This window comes from Rana temporaria, chromosome 1 (assembly GCF_905171775.1).
Source record: "Rana temporaria chromosome 1, aRanTem1.1, whole genome shotgun sequence".
NCBI classification, from domain to species: Eukaryota; Metazoa; Chordata; class Amphibia; order Anura; family Ranidae; genus Rana; species Rana temporaria.
Window position 1 is genome coordinate 39,342,130 of NC_053489.1, and position 20,858 is coordinate 39,362,987.

The following is a 20,858-nucleotide window of genomic DNA, read 5'->3' on the forward strand; positions in this document are numbered from 1 at the left end:
AAGAAAATCTTTATGCACATTTGACTGTTAATTCCACTCAATGTGAGTTATATGTAAGAAGGAATGTCTTCCATTCTTCCATGCCTTCACCCTTGCCATGTAAATTTCACCACCAAGCTGACTTACAGCCAAAGTATGCATCTTTGCGTTCCACGAGGACTTCCGCATTTGGCAGCCCGTTCATGATCACATGAACAGCGTTGAGGCTTGGAACGCATAGTGCATTCAGCTGCTTCCTGTTTTGAGGACCCGAGGTCCTTCTTTAAAAGAAAAAATAGGCTTCCATGTGTATGCCTGATTTTTTTTAGAATGGAAATATAAATAAAAAATCCATCAGGCTTACCGTAGGGCAGCAGAGGACAGTCTGCACAAGGGGTGTGCTGCTGCAAGTGTAAAGAGGTAGGTCAGAGCTGAGTGTTGCAATGAATGGGACATGTGCAATCAGCACCATTGCTGGTCACACTGATTGTATTGTGATTATGGCTTTTTCTGTGCAAAGGAAGACTTTATATTATATTCTGCATTCCTCTGGGCTCTGTGGCCCCATGTGGTTTATATGATTAATATTGCTTTATTTATTTTTGGGGAAAACTGATTGGGCCAGAGAATGAACCCCCAATCTGACGTGTGATCGGCGCGGTTTTCTGTCGCATTTTCTAATTGTAGATGTAAACCCGACCACTAGATTCTCATATAAGCATTACCACATTAATTCCATTTGTTAAAGTGATTTTTAACCACTTAAGGACCGGACCAATATGCTGCTAAATGACCCAAGGGGTTTTTACGATTCGGCACTGCGTCGCTTTAACAGACAATTGCGCAGTCATGCGACGTGGCTCCCAAACAAAATTGGCGTCCTTTTTTTCCCACAAATAGAGCTTTCTTTTGGTGGTATTTGATCACCTCTGCTGTTTTTATTTTTTGCGCTATAAACAAAAATAGAGCGACAATTTTGAAAAAAAATCAATATTTTTTACTTTTTGCTATAATAAATATCCCCCAAAAACATATATAATTTTTTTTTTTTCCTCAGTTTAGGCCGATACGTATTCTACCGATTTTTGGTATAAAAAATCACAATAAGCGTTTATCGATTGACTTGCGCAAAATTTATAGCGTTTACAAAATAGGGGATAGTTTTATTACTCCTTTTTTTTTTTTTTTTTACTACTAATGGCGGCAATCAGCGATTTTTTTTCTAGGGTTCACCTAGTGTGTGTTTACAACTGTAGGGGGGTGTGGCTGTAGGACTGACGTCATCGATCGAGTCTCCCTAATAAAAGGGATCACTCGATCGATACGCCGCCACAGTGAAGCACGGGGAAGCCGTGTTTACATACGGCTCTCCCCGTTCTTCAGCGACGGAGCGGCTATAAACGAATAGCCGCGCCGTCGTCCCGGATCGCTTCTGAAGCCAAGGGAACCGCCGCATGTACGGGGGGGGGTCCCGATCGGACCCCCGACCCACGTCTAGGCAGGCACGTACAGGTACGTTGATGTGCCTGTCCGTGCCATTCTGCCGACGTAAATGCACATGCGGCGGTCCGGAAGTGGTTAATAAATCAGCAACTTTTATTAACCACTTGACAACCGGGCGTCTATTTGGCACTTCTCTCCTTCATGTAAAAATCACATTTTTTTTTGCTAGAAAATTAATCAGAACCCCCAAACATTATATATATTTTTTTTAGCAGACACCCTAGGGAATAAAATGGCACGGTATTTGCGCAAATTTTTTTTAAAACGTCTTTTTTTAGGGAAAAAAAACGTTTGATGAATTAAAAAATAACAAAACAGTAAAGTTAGCCCAATTTTTTTGTATAATGTGAAAGATGATGTTACGCCGAGTATATAGATACCTAACATGTCACACTTTAAAATTGCGCACACTCATGAAATGGCGCCAAACTTCGGTACTTAAAAATCTCCATAGGCGACGCTTGAATTTTTTTTACAGGGTACGATTTTCGAGTTACAGAGGAGGTCTAGTGCTAGAATTGTTGCACACGCTCTAACGCACGCGACGATACCTCACATGTGGTGTTTGAACGGTGTTTACATATGTGGGTGGGACTTGTATGCGCGTTCTCTTCTGCGCGCGAGCGACCGGGGACAGGGGCGTTTAAAAAAACAAAACGATTTTATTTTTATTTTACTTCATTTTTTTTATTTTTACACTTTTTTTTTTTTTTTGATCACTTTTATTCCTATTACAAGGAATGTAAACATCCCTTGTAATAGGAATCACTGTGACAGGTCCTCTTTATGGAGAGATGTGGGGTCAATAAGACCCCACATCTCTCCTCCAGGCTTACAAGCATGAAATCGGTGAAAAAATAATTCACCGAGCACATGCTGACAGCCGCAAATGCGGCTTTGTTTGCTTCCGGGTACCGGGTGTGACGTCATAACGTCGCGCCCGGGCCTCCAACGGTCATAGAGATGACTGGTGACCATCTGGTCACCAGTCATCTCTATGCTTCCCAGGCAGCGCCGGCCGATTCGCTCTCCGGGCCCCCGATGGCACGGGAGAGCCCGGGGAAGCACCGGATGGCGGCGGGAGGGGGGGGACGTCCCCTCCTGCTGCCTATAAGAACGATCTAGCGGTGGAACTGCCACTTTGATCGTTCTTATCGCACAGAGAATCGGTGGCTGAAGACGGCGATATCTGAATGATGCCTGTAGCTGCACCCATCATTCAGATATCACCGCACAAAGTAATCCCCAGTGATCCTGCCATGCTGGTCCGTGTTCAGGCACTTCCTGTTGCAGGGTGACAACGCTCTTCACCCCGTCACATGAATGTCTGATCTCCCTGCTCAGGCTTTCTGGGTCTACACACCCGCTGTGCCCATTTATATACACTCATCGGCCACTTTATTAGGTACACCTGTTCAATTGCTTGGCAACACATATTGCTAATCAGCCAATCACATGGCAGCAACTCAATGCATTTAGGCATCTAGAGGTGGTGAAGACGACTTGCAGAAATTCAAACCGAGCATCAGAATGGGGAAGAAAGGGGACTTAAAACAGTTTAATTTCCAGTATGTGCCAGTAATGTAACACTCCCATTGGTTGTGCTCTCAATCCAATGGCTGGTGTCATAACTGATCACATGGGCGGCACCATGGCAGCTGTAGATTAAACAGAGGAAAAGGTGGCAGCTTCCTTGGCTGAAAACAATAGGGGGGTTTTACTTACACTTTAAAGTTGTTGTAAACCCTTTACAACCACTTTTACCTACAGGTAAGATTAACCACTTAAGCCCCGGACCAAAATGCAGCTTAATGCCCAGGCCAGGTTTTGCGATTCGGCACTGCGTCGCTTTAACTGACAATTGCGCGGTCGTGCGACGTGGCTCCCAAACAAAATTAACGTCCTTTTTTCCCCACAAATAGAGCTTTCTTTTGGTGGTATTTGATCACCTCTGCGGTTTTTATTTTTTGCGCTATAAACAAAAATAGAGTGACAATTTTGAAAAAAATGCAATATTGTTTTACTTTTTGCTATAATAAATATCCACCAAAAATATATATAAAAAAAAAAATGTTTTCCTCAGTTTAGGCCGATACGTATTCTTCTACTTATTTTTGGTAAAAAAAATCGCAATAAGCGTTTATCGGTTGGTTTGCGCAAAATTTATAGCGTTTACAAAATAGGGGATAGTTTTATTGCATTTTTCTAAAAAAAATATTTTTTACTACTAATAGCGGCGATCAGCGATTTTTTTCGTGACTGCGACATTATGGCGGACACTTCGGACAATTTTGACACATTTTTGGGACCATTGTCATTTTCACAGCAAAAAATGCTTTTAAATTGCATTGTTTATTGTGAAAATGACAGTTGCAGTTTGGGAGTTAAACACAGGGGGCGCTGTAGGAGTTAGGGTTCACCTAGTGTGTGTTTACAATTGTAGGGGGGTGTGGCCGTAGGTGTGACGTCATCGATGGAGTCTCCCTATAAAAGGGATCACTCGATCGATGCAGCCGCCACAGTGAAGCACGGGGAAGCCGTGTTTACATACGGCTCTCCCCGTTCTTCAGCTCCGGGGAGCGATCGCGAGGGGGCGGCTATAAACGAATAGCTGCCCCCTCATCTCGGATCGCTCCCAGACGATTTCCGACCGCCGCATGTACCGGGTGGGGGGGCGATCGGACCCCCGACCCGCGGAAAGGCAGGGATGTGTATTTATGCCCATCTGCCTGTACGTGCCATTCTGTGGACGTACATATACATGCGGCGGTCGTTAAGCGGTTAAGGGTTACCTGTAGGTGCTCGAAATATCTCCTAAACCTGCACTGTTTAGGAGATATTTACAAAACAGACGGGCGCCAATGAGTACGGCGCATGCACACTTTGGAAACGGCGGTCGTGTCGTGACTGGTGGCTCCCTTAGGGCACTTTCACACAGGTGCATTTTTTCCGCGTTTTCGCGGTAAAAATAGCGCTATTAAAACGCCCATAAAACGCTCCCCATGCCCCCTCCATTGAAATTAATTAAAAACCGCGGTAAAAACGGAGCGTTAAAATCACGGTAAAACACCGCGATTTTACTGTGTTTTTACCGCGTTTTTAATTCATTTCAATGGAGAGGGGCATGGGGAGCGTTTTAATAGCGCTATTTTTACCGCGAAAACGCGGCAAAAACGCGGGAAAAACGCACCAGTGTGAAAGGGCCCTAATGCATGCGCGGGAGTGACGTCATCGTGACTCTGACCAATCACAGCGCCAGAGCCACGATACCCGGAAGGAAGAGGGTGAAAGATGGACGCTTTGTGGAACAGGGGACAGCGGTGACATCGCAAGCTTTGTTTCAGGTAAGTGACACATAATGGGCTACTCTGCGGTACATAGTAGCCCATTATGCTTTACCTGACCGGACGTGATCGGAATAAGAAGCGGGGGCGTGCAGCGCGGCGATCAAAGGTGCTGTGTGTGTGGTATGGAGCCTCTGACGGAGGCTTCTTACCACGTGATCAGCTGTGACCAATCGCAGCTGATCATTGCGTGAACCAGGAAGTGGCGGTAAACGGCTTTTCTCAGTTCACGCTGACAGAAAGAGCTGATTGGTATTGATTATCAGTGCAGCCCCCATCAGAGGTGCCCATCAGCTGTCAGCCTGTGCCCCATAAAGAACGCCAGTCAATGCCCATAAAATTGCCAATCAGTGCTCCATCAGAAATGCCTGTCGCCTTCAGATGCCACTCAGTAGCTCCTCGTCAGTGCTGCCTATCCAGTGGCATCTATCAGTGCCTATCGGTTCCCATCAGTTTTTTTTTCCCCCAAAAATGTCGGCCTTTTTTAGTTTGACCACCTCTGGGGATTTTATTTTTTCCTAAACAAATGTCACCAAAATAAAGCTCTATTTGTGGGAAGAAAATGATAAAAATTTAATTTGGGTACAGTGTTGTATGACCGGGTAATTGTCATTCAAAGTGCGACAGCGCTGAAAATTGTCCTGGGCGGGAAGGGGCCAAAGTGTCTGGTATTGAAGTGGTTAATGACTCGCGGGTCCCGATGATCTATTTGTTACGTTTTTCAAGTCTATTTCTGACTTCTGCTAGAATGCGTTACTAACTTTACATTCTTGGTTACTATATCCTCCATTTTCTTTTGTTAAAACTGAATAGAAGAATGTATTTAAAACCGCTGCCTCCTCATTGTCTTTTGTAACCAAATTCCCCTCATCATCTCTTATGGGGCCAATATGCTCTGACCTCACTTTCTTCTTGTTTATATATTTAAAACATTTCTTGGGATAACCCCCCCCCCCCCATCCTTGTACCGAGTTCCCAGGCCTGTACACCTGCTGTGCCCATTATGAGGGGTTCCCACCATCCCTGTGCTGAGTTCCCGGGTCTGAACACCTACTGTGCCCATTATGAGGGGTTCCCACAATCCCTGTGCTGAGTTCCCGGGTCTGAACACCTACTGTGCCCATTATGAGGGGTTCCCACCATCCCTGTGCCGAGTTCCCAGGTCTGTGCACCTGCTGTGCCCATTATGAGGGGTTCCCACCAACCCTGTGCTGAGTTTCCAGGTCTGTACTCCTTCTGTGCCCATTATGAGAGGTTCTCGCCATCCCTGTGCTGAGTTCCTAGGTCTGTACACCTACTGTGCCCATTATGAGAGGTTCTCGCCATCCCTGTGCTGAGTTCCTAGGTCTGTACACCTACTGTGCCCATTATGAGGGGTTCCCACCATCCCTGTGCGGAGTTCCCGGGTCTGTACACCTGCTGTGCCCATTATGAGGGGTTCTTGCCATCCCTGTGCTGAGTTTCTAGGTCTGTACACCTGCTGTGCCCATTATGAGGGGTTCCCACCATCCCTGTGCTGAGTTCCCAGGTCTGTATACCTGCTGTGCCCATTATGAGGGGTTCTCACCATCCCTGTGCTGAGTTTCCAGGTCTGTACACCTGCTGTGCCCATTATGAGGGGTTCCCACCGTCCCTGTGCTGGGTTCCCGGGTCTGTACACCTGCTGTGCCCATTATGAGGGGTTCTCACCATCCCTGTGCTGAGTTTCCAGGTCTGTACACCTGCTGTGCCCATTATGAGGGGTTCTCACCATCCCTGTGCTGAGTTCTCAGGTCTGTACACCTACTGTGCCCATTATGAGGGGTTCCCACCATTCCTGTGCTGAATTCCCAGGTCTGTACACCTGCTGTGCCCATTATGAGGGGTTCCCACCATCCCTGTGCTGAGTTCCCGGATCTGTACACCTACTGTGCCCATTATGTGTGGTTCTCGCCATCCCTGTGCTGATTTCCCGGATCTGTACACCTACTGTGCCCATTATGAGGGGTTCCCACCATCCCTGTGCTGAGTTCCTAGGTCTGTATACCTGCTGTGCCCATTATGAGGGGTTCTCACCATCCCTGTGCTGAGTTCCCGGGTCTGTACACCTGCTGTGCCCATTATGAGGGGTTCCCACCATCCCTGTGCTGAGTTCCCAGGTCTGTACACCTGCTGTGCCCATTATGAGGGGTTCCCACCATTCTTGTGCTGAGTTCCCGGGTCTGTACACCTGCTGTGCCCATTATGAGGGGTCCCCACCATCCCTGTGCTGTGTTCCGGGTCTGTACACCTACTGTGCCCATTATGAGGGGTTCCCACCATCCCTGTGCTGAGTTCCGGGTCTGTACACCTGCTGTGCCCATTATGAGGGGTTCCCACCATCCCTGTGCTGAGTTCCCGGGTCTGTACACCTACTGTGCCCATTATGAGGGGTTCCCACCATCCCTGTGCTGAGTTCTCAGGTCTGTATACCTGCTGTGCCCATTATGAGGGGTTCCCACCATCCCTGTGCTGAGTTCCCAGGTCTGTACACCTGCTGTGCCCATTATGAGGGGTTCCCACCATCCCTGTGCTGAGTTCCCAGGTCTGTACACCTGCTGTGCCCATTATGAGGGGTTCCCACCATTCTTGTGCTGAGTTCCCAGGTCTGTACACCTGCTGTGCCCATTATGAGGGGTTCCCACCATCCCTGTGCTGGGTTCCCAGGTCTGTACACCTGCTGTGCCCATTATGAGGGGTTCCCGCCATCCCTGTGCTGGGTTCCCGTGTCTGTACACCTGCTGTGCCCATTATGAGGGGTTCCCACCATCCCTGTGCTGAGTTCCCAGGTCTGTACACCTGCTGTGCCCATTATGAGGGGTTCCCACCATCCCTGTGCTGAGTTCTCAGGTCTGTATACCTGCTGTGCCCATTATGAGGGGTTCCCACCATCCATGTGCTGAGTTCCCGGGTCTGTACTCCTGCTGTGCCCATTATGAGGGATTCCCACCATCCCTGTGTTGAGTTTAAATGGTCAGGATGGGACAATATCTGCACTGGGTTTGCACTCAAGGACACTTCCTCTCCAGAAAACCGCTTTCACCTCGAAGCTCCTACATCTCGTGCAGATAATGTTGATTCCTGATAGATAAGGACCAATATTCTGAGATGATCACGATAAAGACGGATGCCTCCGAGAATTTTAACCCTTTCCTCCTTGGTGTTAAAGTGAATCTAAAACCAAGAACACAAATGTAATGTGTTGCAGCTTATCGGTCCTTAGATGTGGTGGCTGCATTACTTTTCCAGCTTTTTTCCCTTTTGTTTTTACCTGGTGATTCTGGCAGTAACACACTTCCTGTCCTGAGGTGACAACACGTGTCATATCTGTGGAGGAGCAGAGTTGTCACCACAGAACAGGAAGAGTTTTGGGGCCACAAAACACAGTGGGCTCTGTTCACGAAGCCGTATTTTACAGCATTTTTCAATTTTTTGGGGGGGATTCACAAAAAAAAGGCAACTAAAATACTGAATGCGCTATTTTATGAAGTCATGCGGTATTTTAGTAGTGAAAGCCTGTGGTAATTTATCGCTGGCGATAGTTGGCATTCTCAACAAACGGTGTAAATAGCTGGTTGTTAGACCCCTTTCACACTGGTTCCCCGCTGACGGCTGAATGTAAAAAGAATTGCCACCAATGAAAAATTAAGAAAAAATGGTGTGAGGTCACCCCCAAAGGCCCTTTGAGTCTGGTATGGATTTTGGGGTGGCCCCCACACTTTTTTTTTTTACATTGTGGTGTGTGGGGGGGGGGGGGTGTCCTCAAAATCCATACCAGACGGGCCTGGTATGGATTGGTGGGGACCCCACACTGTTTTTTTTCCCTGTAATAATTAATTGACGTCAATTCTTCTTACATTCAGCCTTCAGCGGATAACCCCGCTGACAGCTGATGACTTATCGGTTATTAAGGAGAGGGTGGCCGCCGTGTTCTTAACAACGGTGTTGTTATGGTTGGCAGTTCCTTAAATATCGCATGCCTATTATTTCCTTCAGTGAATTGAGTTAAAACGTCTTTTCATGCAGTAATTACCAAGGGCCAGATTCTCGTAGATCTCCGGCGGCGTAACGTATCTCCTTTACGTTACTCCGCCGCAAGTTTTACAGGCAAGTGGCTGATTCACAAACCACTTGCCTGTAAACTTGCGTCGGCGTCGCGTAAAGTCCACCCGCGCAAGCCCTCCTAAATTCAAATGATCCTGGTAGGGGGCGTGGATCATTTAAATTAGGCGCGCTTCCGCGCCGATCATACTGCGCATGCTCCGTCGGGTAAATTACCTGACGTCCATTGCGCTAAATGACGTCGAACGGAGACGCGGGAACGACGGCCATACTTAACATTGAGTACGCCACCTAGGGGGCATGTTTATCTTTACGCCGCGTATCTCTTACGGAAACGACGTAAAATCACTATGACGGGCAAGCGTACGTTCGTGAATCCGCGTAACTAGTCATTTGCATATTCTACGCTGACCACAATGGAAACGCCACCTAGCGGTCAGCGTAGATATTGCAGCCTAAGATACAACGGCGCTGGCCGTCGTATCTTAGGCATGTTTAAGTGTATCTCAGTTTGAGAATACACTTTAAACATACGACGGCCTTAGATTCGGACTTACGTCGGCGTATCTGCTGATAGGTCGACCGATATTTGGCCTTTTTTAAGAAATCGGCATCGGCTGATTATTATGCACATTCGGCTGATTTCATCCCGCCGTGCCTGTCGACCCACAAGTGTTCCTCCCCACACTCCATTGGCAGAGCAGGGCTTGCCAGAGCTGCCAAGTGTGTGAAACTGACCTGCAGAAAGAGAGGAGCTGTCAGAATTCAGGTTGATGTCGGGGGTGGGCGGGACCCAGCAGCTATCAAACACAAGCCAACGGGATGGAATCTGGGCGGGCCGCTACGTGTATGTGGCCCGCCCCCTTTCTTAAGCAACCCAATCATTGGCGGGTGTTTGATAGCTGCTGGGTCCCGACTCCCACCCACGCTGGGCCCTGCCCACCCTCACATCACCTCTGAATTTTAACAGCTGGTATCTCTCTGCATTCAGTTACATAGCCGATATAGTGTAACTGTGTGAAACTGACCTAAGTGTGCCACCTGGCAGTGCCAATCAGTGCCACCTACTAGTGCCAATTAGTGCCATTTGCCACCTGATAGTGCTTGCTAGTGCCAATTAGTGCCACCTGCTAGTGCCAACCAGTGTCTCTTGCCAGTGCCGCCAACCAGTGCCAGCCAGTGCCACCTGCCAGTGGAAATCAGTGCCACCTGCCAAAAAAATGGAGCCCATTGTTACAATGAACTTCGGGGTCATCGACAGAATGATGGTACAGCAGTGCAACTCCGCCAATGACAATGACGCACACACCAAATACAGATCAGGCACTTTTCAGTCCCACTAATGTTCTAAAGCCCCGATGTAGGGGATTTTCTGGCCCCCAAAAAGCGTTGGCTCTGTTTTTTTTTGTTGTTTTTTTTGCCATAAACTGATTTTACCATTTGACATTTGCTCTCATTGGCTTGGCTACATTACTTATCTAGACAGCTACAAACTGCTGGTGGGCCAGGATCATGGACTACGTGCCCACAATACAATCTCCCAACAGGCCGCTCACTTTTTTTGCTAAGTGTCCTTTCCCTCCAATCAGCTCTCAGAGCTTTCCTCACTGATGTAACTTCAGCTCTCTGCCCCCAGATTTTAAGAGCTGAGAGATCCTGTGTACATTCTGCACTTTGAATGGTAGTAGGGGAAAGGGAAAACAGGTACAACTTATATAGGAGGATTTGTTTCATCTCTGTGTATCACCTAAGGCAGGGCTCGACAAAATCCGGGCGCCCTGTCGCAATTGCGACAAGAAATTGTGACCTGGCGCCCGCCGGTAATTGCGGCCTTCACAGAAGAAAGCTTAGGCATGCAGAAGGCCGCAAAGCTGCGGCCTCAATTACCAGCCGGCGTGGGCCTGCCGCGATTGCGTGGCGGGGGAGGTGGGGGCGCACCATCCCTGTGCGGAGTTCCCGGGTCTGTACACCTGCTGTGCCCATTATGAGGGGTTCCCACCATCCCTGTGCTGAATTCCCAGGTCTGTATACCTGCTGTGCCCATTATGAGGGGTTCCCACCATCCCACCGCCGCGCCCGCCGGTAATTGAGGTTGTGGCTTTGCGGGCTTCTGCAGGCCTAAGCTTCCTTCTGTGATCTGGCGCCATCTTGTGGTGGCCGTTGGCATTACAAGTAAAACAGCAGTTCTAATGTGCCATCTCCTTCCCTCTAATTAGAACCCCCAAACATTATATATATTTTTTTATTCTAACACCCTAGAGCAGGGATATGCAATTAGTGGACCTCCAGCTGTTGCAGAACTACAAGTCCCATTAGGCATAGCAAGACTCTGACAGCCACAAGCATAACACCCAGAGGCAGAGGCGTGATGGGACTTGTAGTCTTGCAACAGCTGGGAGTCCGCTAATTGCATATCCCTGCCCTAGAGAATAAAATGGCGGTCGTTACAATACTTTCTGTCACACCGTACTTGCGCAGCGGTCTTACAAGCGCACTTTTTTGGGAAAAAATTCACTTTCTTTAATAAAAAAATAAGACAACAGTAAAGTTAGCCCAATTTTTTTTTATATTGTGAAAGACAATGTTACGCCGAGTAAATTGATACCGAACATGTCACGCTTCAAAATTGCATCCGCTTGTGGAATGGTGACAAACTTTTACCCTTTTTAAATCTAGATAGGCGACATTTAAAAAATTCTACAGGTTGCATGTTTTGAGTGAGGCCCCGTACACACGTCCGAGAAACTCGACGGGCAAAACTCATCGTTTTGCTCGTCGAGTCATGTGTGAAGCTGCCGAGGATCTCGGCGAGCCAACTTTCCTCATTGACTAACGAGGAAATAGAGAACATGTTCTCTATTTGGCTCGACGAGGAACTCGTCGGCTTCCTCGGCCGAAAGTGTACACACGGCCGGGTTTCTCGGCAGAATTCAGCTCCGATCGAGTTTCTGGCTGAATTCTGCGTGTACGGGGCCTTACAGAGGAGGTCTAGAGCTAGAATTATTGCTCTCGCTCTACCAATTGCGGCGATACCTCATATGTGTGGTTTGAACACCGCTTTCATATGCGGGCGCTGATCACGTATGTGTTCGCTTCTGCGCGCGAGCTTGGCGGGACGGGCGCGTTTTCTGTCTCCTAACTTTTTTAGCTGGCTCCTAGATTCCAAGGAAATTTGTCAAACCCTGATCTAAGGGCAGTCACTTCAGTGGGCATATGAGAGGGTTTACAACCACTTCAAGCCACTGACCCAGCCTAGCTGTATCCCTGTTGATGGTCTTTGTGGTCACGGAATGGTAAAATCTGGCACACATATGGTTACGCCTGCAGACCAGAATGGAGTCTGATAACTCAGCCGCTCTAATCACTACTGATAACTAATCTGATTTGACATGACCCAGTGCGCTGACATAGGAGAGGTGCGAGGTGCTTATCACCCGCCGCAAGTCAGACTGTCTGTGTCACCGCAGGGGGCGGAGTCTGTCCTGTCATACATAGAAACGTTAGACAAAGTTGTGGGTAACGGGACCTTAATACCACAAAGCAGAGACAATGAAAACCTTTCTCCTATCGTGCAGAATGTCACCCTTCCTCTTTATGAAAGCCAGATCCGGTTGTGCGTATTGAGCAGTCTGCCCCCAGTAGCAGCTTGAAGTGTATGTAACCCCTCCCCCACCTCCACCGGCGGAATGTCAAAAATGACAACAATGACGCAGTTTGTCCCACTGCAAAATACGTTTTTTTTACCTGTTTATCCCTCCAGTAGATGCATTATTTTTTCCCAGAGTGACAAAGCTGTTAGTTCTGCAGTAAAATCACGCAACGGTTTGGTCACCTTGTGGGCCGGGTAATCTTAGGCCGCGTACACACGATCAGTCCATCCGATTAAAAATTGTCCGACGGACCGTTTTCATTGGTTCACCGCTGAAGCAGACTGATGGTCTGATGTGCGTACACACCATCGTTTTCAAAACCGATCGAGTCCAACGCGGTGACGTAAAACACAACGACGAGTTCAATGCTTCCAAGTAGGGTTGTCCCGATACCGATACTAGTATCGGTATCGGGACCGATTCCGAGTATTTGCGGGAGTACTCGTACTCCCGCAAATACCCCCGATACCAAAATAGAATGTCCCCCCGCCACCGCATCCCGCCGCTACGCCGCATTCCGCCGCATCCCCGCTTGGTTAATACGGGCGGGGAACATTACGTCATTCATTTAAATAGCTGTAGTCTTTCCCGCCGCGCCGCGTATAGACACTCCCCCTTGCTCGGGGTGAACTGTCCAATCCCGAGCAAGGGGGAGTGTCTATACGCAGCGCGAAAGACTACAGCTATTCAAAGCTGTAATGTTCCCCGCGCGTATTAACCAAGCGGGGATGCGGCGCGGCAGCGGGGATGCAGCAGCATGTACGGTAAGGGGGACATGGCTGGATATATGGGGGGGACATGGCTGGATATGGGGAGGACATGGCTGCATATGGGGGGAGACATGGCTGGATATGGGGGGGGGTCATGGCTGCATATGGGGGGGACGTGGCTGGATATGGGGGGACATGGCTGCATATGGGGGGACATGGTTGGATATGGGGAGGACATGGCTGCATATATGGGGGGGACATGGCTGGATATGGGGAGAGACATGGCTGCATATGGGGGGGTCATGGCTGCATATGGGGGGGTCATGGCTGCATATGGGGGGGGACATGGCTGCATATATGGGGGGGACATGGCTGCATATATGGGGGGGGGACATGGCTGCATTTGTGGGGGGACATGGCTGCATTTGGGGACACATTTTAAAAAAAGTATCGGTATTGGCGAGTACTTGAAAAAAAGTATCGGTACTTGTACTCGGTCCTAAAAAAGTGGTATCGGGACAACCCTACTTCCAAGCATGCGTCGACTTGATTCTGAGCATGCCCGGGTTTGGAACCACTTTTGCATACTAATGATCGGTTTTGACCTATCGGTTAGGCGTCCATCGGTCCGATTTTAAAGCAAGTTCTCTGTTTCTGGACTGAAGGACTACAGACCGATGGGCCGTACACACGGTCGGTTTGGACCAATGAAACTGAACTTCAGTCCGTTTTCATCGGTTTGGACTGATTTAGCCAGATTCACGTACGGCGGCGTATCTTTATGCCGGCGTATCGCATCCCATTTGCACTACGCCGACGTAACATAGTGAGGCAAGTACTGTATACACAAAGCACTTGCTCCCTTAGTTACGTTGGCGTAGCGCAAATGGCCCGGCGTAACCCCGCCCAATTCAAAGTAGGCATGTAGTGGGCGGGCTTCATTTAAATTAACCGTGACCCCATGTAAATAAGGGCCGTTGGTTCGACGTGAACGTAACCTACGCCCAGCCCCATTCACATACGCTTACGCAAACGACGTAAAATACGACGGCTGTTCCGTCGTCCATACCTTGCATGGGCTGAGCGATCTTTTTGGTGGTTTATCTTTACACCGGAAAAACGCCTTACGTAAACAGCGTATCGGGTGCAAGTACGTTCGTGAATCGGCGTATCTAGGTCATTTGCATATTCGACGCGTAAATCCACGTACACGCCCCTAGTGGCCAGCGTCAATATGCACATAGGATACGACGGCGTAGGAGACTTACGCCGGTCGTATCTTAGCCAAATTTAAGCTTAAACGCTTAAATATACGACGGACTTAGGGCGGCGTATCTATTGATACGCCATCGTAAGTCTTTTTGAATCCGGCTAATTGTGTGTACGAGGCCTTAGATGAACAGGACACTCAATGAAGTTGGACGAGAAGCAGTTTTACCTTAAACCGCATAAGGGGTTCTTTACTGTCGGAGTGGTAAGGATGTGGAACTCCCTTCCACAGTTGGTGGTGTCTGCGGGGGGGGTACCAAAAATTTCAAAAACCTCCTAGATGGGCATCTTGGTGAATGCAATATACAGGGATATGGGAAATTGTATTCACATAAACACACAGGTTGAACTGGATGAACTGGTGTCTTTATGCAACCTTACCAACTATGGGCCAGATTCACCAAAGAGATACGACGGCGTTTCTCCTGATACTCCGTCGTATCTTTGTTTCTATCTATGCGACTGATTCATAGAATCAGTTACGCATAGATATCCCTAAGATCCGACAGGTGTAATTGTTTTACACTGTCGGATCTTAGGATGCAGTACCGCGGCCGCCGCTGGGGGGAGTTCGCGTCGTAAACCAGCGTCGGGTATGCAAATTAGGAGTTACGGCGGATCCCCGACGGATTTTCGCGTTCGCTACGTCGCTGCTAGTCTAGTTTCCCATCGCAAAGTTAGTCGTCGTTTGACCTGCCCTAACTTTACTCAGCAATCGTATTGCTGTCTAAAGTATGGCCGTCGTTCCCGCGTCGAAATTTAAAATTTAACGTCGTTTGCGTAACACGTCCGGGAATACGGAAGTACGCTATGCGCGCCGCCGTTCGAAGAAATGACGTCACGGCGCGCAAAGCACGACGGGAATTGCGAAACGGAGCATGCGCAGTAGGTCCGGCGCGGGAGCGCGCCTAATTTAAATGGCACACGCCCATTTGAATTGGCCTGCCTTGCACCGGAGGCCGCCGGCGTAGTTTTCATCGCAAGTGCTTGGTGAATCAGGCACTTGCGATGAAAACTTGCGGCGGTGTAACGTATCTACGATACGTTACGCCGCCGCAATTCTACGTGAATCTGGCCCTATGTAACTTCAGTTAACAACAAAACCTGGGGAATGCCCAGGGAAAAACCAAGCCTCCTTACCGACCAGCCTGCAGAACAACCAAATTAACCTGTCTAACAGTATGCGTTAAAAACGGGGGTTTTGTCCGCACACATTTGCGAACGCATGCATGAGCCACAGAGCCGCGCCAAGGCACCCTGTAATCTGTGGTCCTAACACTAAACAATGAGCGTCCCCACAGTGGAGGCACATGCATTCTAAAGGATAGATGGGGGCAGGTGGACTGAAAAAGTATTCATACCCCTTGAAAATGTTCTACGTTTTGTCATGTTACAATCAAAAACGTAAATTTATTTTATTGGGATTTTATGTGATGGACCAACACAAAGTGGCACATAATTGTGAAGTGGAAGGAAAATGATAAATGGTTTTCACAATTTTTTTACAAATATCTGAAAAGTGTGGGGGGCATTTGCAGTCTACTCACTAGGGGGAGAACCTCTGGGGGAATCTAGGATGGAAAAGGACCTGGGGTCCTAGTAGATGATAGGCTCAGCAATGGCATGCAATGCCAAGCTGCTGCTAACAAAGCAAACGGAATACTGGCATGCATTAACTCCAGGGATGAAAGGATAATTCTCCCGCTCTACAAGACTCTGGTCCGGCCGCACCTGGAGTATGCTGTCCAGTTCTGGGCACCGGTCCTCAGGAAGGATGTCCTGGAAATGGAGAGAGTACAAAGAAGGGCAACAAAGCTAATAAAGGGTCTGGAGGGTATTAGTTATGAGGAAGGGTTGTGAGCACTGAACTTATTCTCTCTGGAGAAGAGACGATTGAGAGGAAATATGATTTCAATATACAAATACCGTACTGATGACCTCACAATGGGGATACAACTTTTTTGTGGAAGGGAGTTTACCAAGACACGTGGCCACGCATTATAATAAGAAGAAAAGAGGTTTAACCTTAAACTACGTAGAGGGTTCTTTACTGTAAGAGTGGCAAGGAATTCCCTTCCACAGGCGGTGGTCTCAGCGGGGGGCATCGATAGTTTACAAAAAACTATTAGATAAGCACCTGAACGACCACAACATACAGGGATATACAATGTAATACTGACATATAATCACACACATAGGTTGGACTTGATGTGTCTATTTTCAACCTCACCTACTATGTATTCAGCCCCCCAGAATTTGTCCACAGGAAAACTATTAGTTGTGCTCTCCACAAATCTGCCCTTTATGGAAAGAAGAAAGTCATTGGTGAAAAAAAGCCATAAGGAGTGCCATTTGCAGTTTGCGAGAAGCCATGTGGGGGACACAGCAAACATGTGGAAGAAGGTGCTCTGGTCAGATGAGACCAAAATTCAACTTTTTGGCCTAAAAGCAAAACGCTATGTGTGGCGAAAAAATAACACTACACATCACCCTGAACACACCATCCCCACTGTGAAACATGGTGGTGGCAGCATTGTGTTGTGGGGATGGTTTTCTTCAGCAGGGACAGGGAAGCTGGTCAGAGTTGATGGGAAGAAGGATGGAGCCAAATACAGGGAAATCTTAGAGGAAAACCTGTTAGTCTGCAAAAGACCCGAGACTGGGCGGAGATTCACCTTCAAGCGGGACAACGACCCTAAACATACAGCCAGAGCTACAATGGAATGGTTTATATCAAAGGATATTCATGTGTTAGAATGGACCAGTCAAAGTCCAGACCTAAATCCAATTGAGAATCTGTGGCAAGACATGAAAATTGCTGATCACAGACGCTCTCCATCCAATCTGACAGAGCTTGAGATATTTTACAAAGAACAATGGGCAGAAATGTCCCTCTCTAGATGTGCAAAGCTGGTAGAGACATCCCCAAAAAGACTTGCAGCTGTAATTGCAGAGAAAGGAGGTTCTACAAAATATTGACTCCGGGGGGCGCCATACAAATGCACCCCCCACACTTTTCACATATTTATTTGTAAAAAATGTTGAAAACCATTTATCATTTTCCTTCCACTTCACAATTATGTGCCACTTTGTGTTGGTCTCTCACATAAAATCCCAATAAAATACATTTACGTTTTTGGTTGTAACATGACAAAATATGGAACATTTCAAGGGGTATGAATACTTTTTCAACACTTTTTCCCATTGACATTGGCCCCCATGAAGTCTGAAGGACAGTAAACTAGCCATTTGTTTAGAAAGCTGGATCCAAAGTGTCTGCTGTATAACATCTACTTAAAGCGGGGGTTCACCCTGTTAAAAAAAAAAAAAAGTTTTTTTTTATTAGACCATTAAATTCGGCATCGTAGCGCGAGCTACGGTATGCCGGTCTTACATTTTTTATGCCCGTACTCACTGTGCTATCGATGATTGAAGAATCCGGGGAATGGGCGTTCCTATGGTGAGAGAAGGTGATTGACGGCCGGCCCTGGCACGTCACGCTTCTCCGGAAATAGCCGAAATAGGCTTGGCTCTTCACGGCGCCTGCGCATAGCCTGTGCGCAGGCGTCGTGAATAGCCGAGACCTACTCCGGCTGTCTTCGGGGAGCGTGACGTGCCAGAGCCGGCCGTCAATCATCCTCCCTCTCCATAGGTACGCCCATTCCCCGCGGGAGTCGGATTCTTCAATCATCGATACCACAGTGAGTACGGGGATTAAAAATTTAAGACCGGCATACCGTAGCTCGCGCTACGATGCCGAATTTAATGGTCTAATGATGGAAAGGAGGGTGAACTACCGCTTTAAAGACAGTTTTTGACCACTTCCCGCCCGGCCAATAGTCAATTGACATCCTGCAGGATAACATGCCGTGGGGGCGCGCGGCGATCGGTGATGCGGGGTGTCAGTCTGACACCCTGCATCTCCGATCTCGGTAAAGAGCCTTCGGCGGAGGCTCGTTACCATGTGATCAGCCGTGTCCAATCACGGCTGATCACGATGTAAACAGGAAGAGCCGTTGATCAGCTCTTCCTCACTCGCGTCTGACAGAGTAGAGGAGAGCCGATCGGCGGCTCTCCTGACAGGGGGGGTTCGCACTGATTGTTTGTTTATCAGCGCAGCCCCCCCTCGGATGCCAACACTGGACCACCAGGGAGTGCCCCCGGTGCTCAATAGAGCAAAAATAGGCACAAAAAAAAAATCAACACAATCGATGCCAATCAGTGCCCACAAATGGGCACTGGCTGGCAACATGGGCACTGACTGAAATGATGCCCAGCAATGCCATCAGTGCCACCCCTCAGTGTCCATCAGTGCCACCTCTTAGTGCCCATCTATGCCCAGTGCCCATCTGTGCAACCCATAAGTACACATCAGTGCCACCCATGAGTGCCCATCAGTGCCGCCAAAGAGTGCCCAGTGCCGCCTATGAGTGCCTATCAGTGCCGCCTATGAGTGCCTATCAGTGCTGCCTATGAATGCCCATCAGTGCAGCATTTCAGCGCCGCCCATCAGTGCCGCCTATCGGTGCTCATCAGTGCCGCCATATCAGTGCCCATAATTGAAGAAGAAAACGTACTTATTTACAAAAAAAATTAACATATAAAAATTCCAAAATTTCGGTCATTTTTTAGTTGTTGCGCAAAAAATAAAATCGCAGAGGTGATCAAATACCACCAAAAGAAAGCTCTATTTGTGGGAACATAATTATAAAAATTCATTTGGCCACAGTGTAGCATGACCGTGCAATTGCCATTCAAAGTGCGACAGTGCTGAAAGCTGAAAATTGGCTTGGGTAGGAAGGTGCGTAAGTGCCTGGTATGGAAGTGGGTAAAGCAAAACCCCAGCCAAAAAAATCAATGAAAATGAATATAGCCTGTTGAAAAATTAAGGAAAAAAAGTATTTTGCTGCAATATTCACTTTCAATCCAGAACATTTCCCTGCTGTACTTTTGTCTGCCAGTAGATGTCCTCGTCTTATATCCAGCATCATTCACCACACTTGTCCTGAACTTGCCCGGCCTGTGACTGGACAGTGAGAGAAAAGAAGCAGTCACTCTGCTCTCTCCTTCTATCAGGATGCGAAACGCATCGACTGCCTGTACTGTTAATTCCTCTCACACTGCATGAGCAACCGTATGAGGCTCGTACCAGGTCAACCTTAGGTTCTTACACAGCTTGGATTTAAGACAGGGGTCTCAAACTCAAATTACCTGAGGGCCACAAGACAAGTTTTCATATGCCATGGGGGGCTGCATGCAAACTTTCAAACTTCAAAAACAACAGTACTGGTGTCAGCGAGCGCATTATTACCACCAGCACTGGTGTAAGTCAGGGTTTGACAAATTTGCTTGGAATCTAGGAGCCAGCTAAAAGTTAGGAGCCAGAAAACGCGCCCCGTCCCGACGAGCTTGCGCGCAGAAGCGAACACATACGTGAGCAGCGCCCGCATATGTAAACGGTGTTCAAACTACACATGTGAGGTATCGCCGCGATTGGTAGAGCGAGAGCAATAATTCTAGCCCTAGACCTCCTCTGTAACTCAAAACATGCAACCTGTAGATTTTTTTAAGCGTCGCCTATGGAGATTTTATAGGGTAAAAAAGTTTGTCGGCATTCCACAAGCGGACGTAATTTTGAAGCGTGACATGTTGGGTATCAATTTACTTGGCGTAACATTATCTTTCATAATATAAAAAAAAATGGGGATAACTTTACTGTTATTTTTTAATTTAAAAAAGTGTCATTTTTTCCCAAAAAAGTGTGCTTGTAAGACCGCTGCGCAAATACGGCGTGACAGAAAGTATTGCAACGATCGCCATTTTATTCTCTAGGGTGTTAGGATAAAAAATATATATAATGTTTGGGGGTTCTAATTAGAGGGAAGATGGCAGTGAAAATAGTAAAAAATATCATTAGAATTGCTGTTTAACTTGTAATGCTTAACTTGTAATACCAACGGCTCACCACCAGATGGCGCCCACTTCCGCCCTCCCTGCGGGCCATTTATAACTGGTCCGCGGGCCGGTACTTTGAGACCACTGATTTAAGATGTCCATCTTATCATGTAATAATATAGCTGTATTTATTTGCGTATTTAATATATGCCTGGAGTTCGGCATTAATGGAAATGTTGCACCGCTGCATTATTAGCTGATAGTATAATAAATCTCTTGCACTAGATCACTTCGGGATGGCGGCTCGGCGGGCTATTAAAGCCGTTCTGGTGGATCTTAGCGGCACTCTGCATATCGAGGACACCGCGATCCCTGGAGCACAGGAAGCTCTCAAAAGGTACGTTTCTTAAAATCCTGAGAGGGCTTGA

The 20,858-nt window shown here is 47.8% G+C and overlaps 1 protein-coding gene across 1 annotated transcript in view; it reads left to right on the forward strand.

Annotated features, from left to right (window-relative positions):
* The first annotated feature begins 307 nt into the window (after positions 1 to 307).
* Positions 308 to 20,858, forward strand: part of HDHD2 (haloacid dehalogenase like hydrolase domain containing 2) — a 101,294-nt gene continuing 80,743 nt past the window's right edge. The window contains exons 1-2 of the mRNA XM_040336711.1: positions 308 to 399; positions 20,716 to 20,827. Coding sequence (XP_040192645.1) covers positions 20,727 to 20,827 — 101 coding nt within the window. The 5' untranslated portion in view covers positions 308 to 399; positions 20,716 to 20,726. The remainder of the gene's footprint in view (positions 400 to 20,715; positions 20,828 to 20,858) is intronic.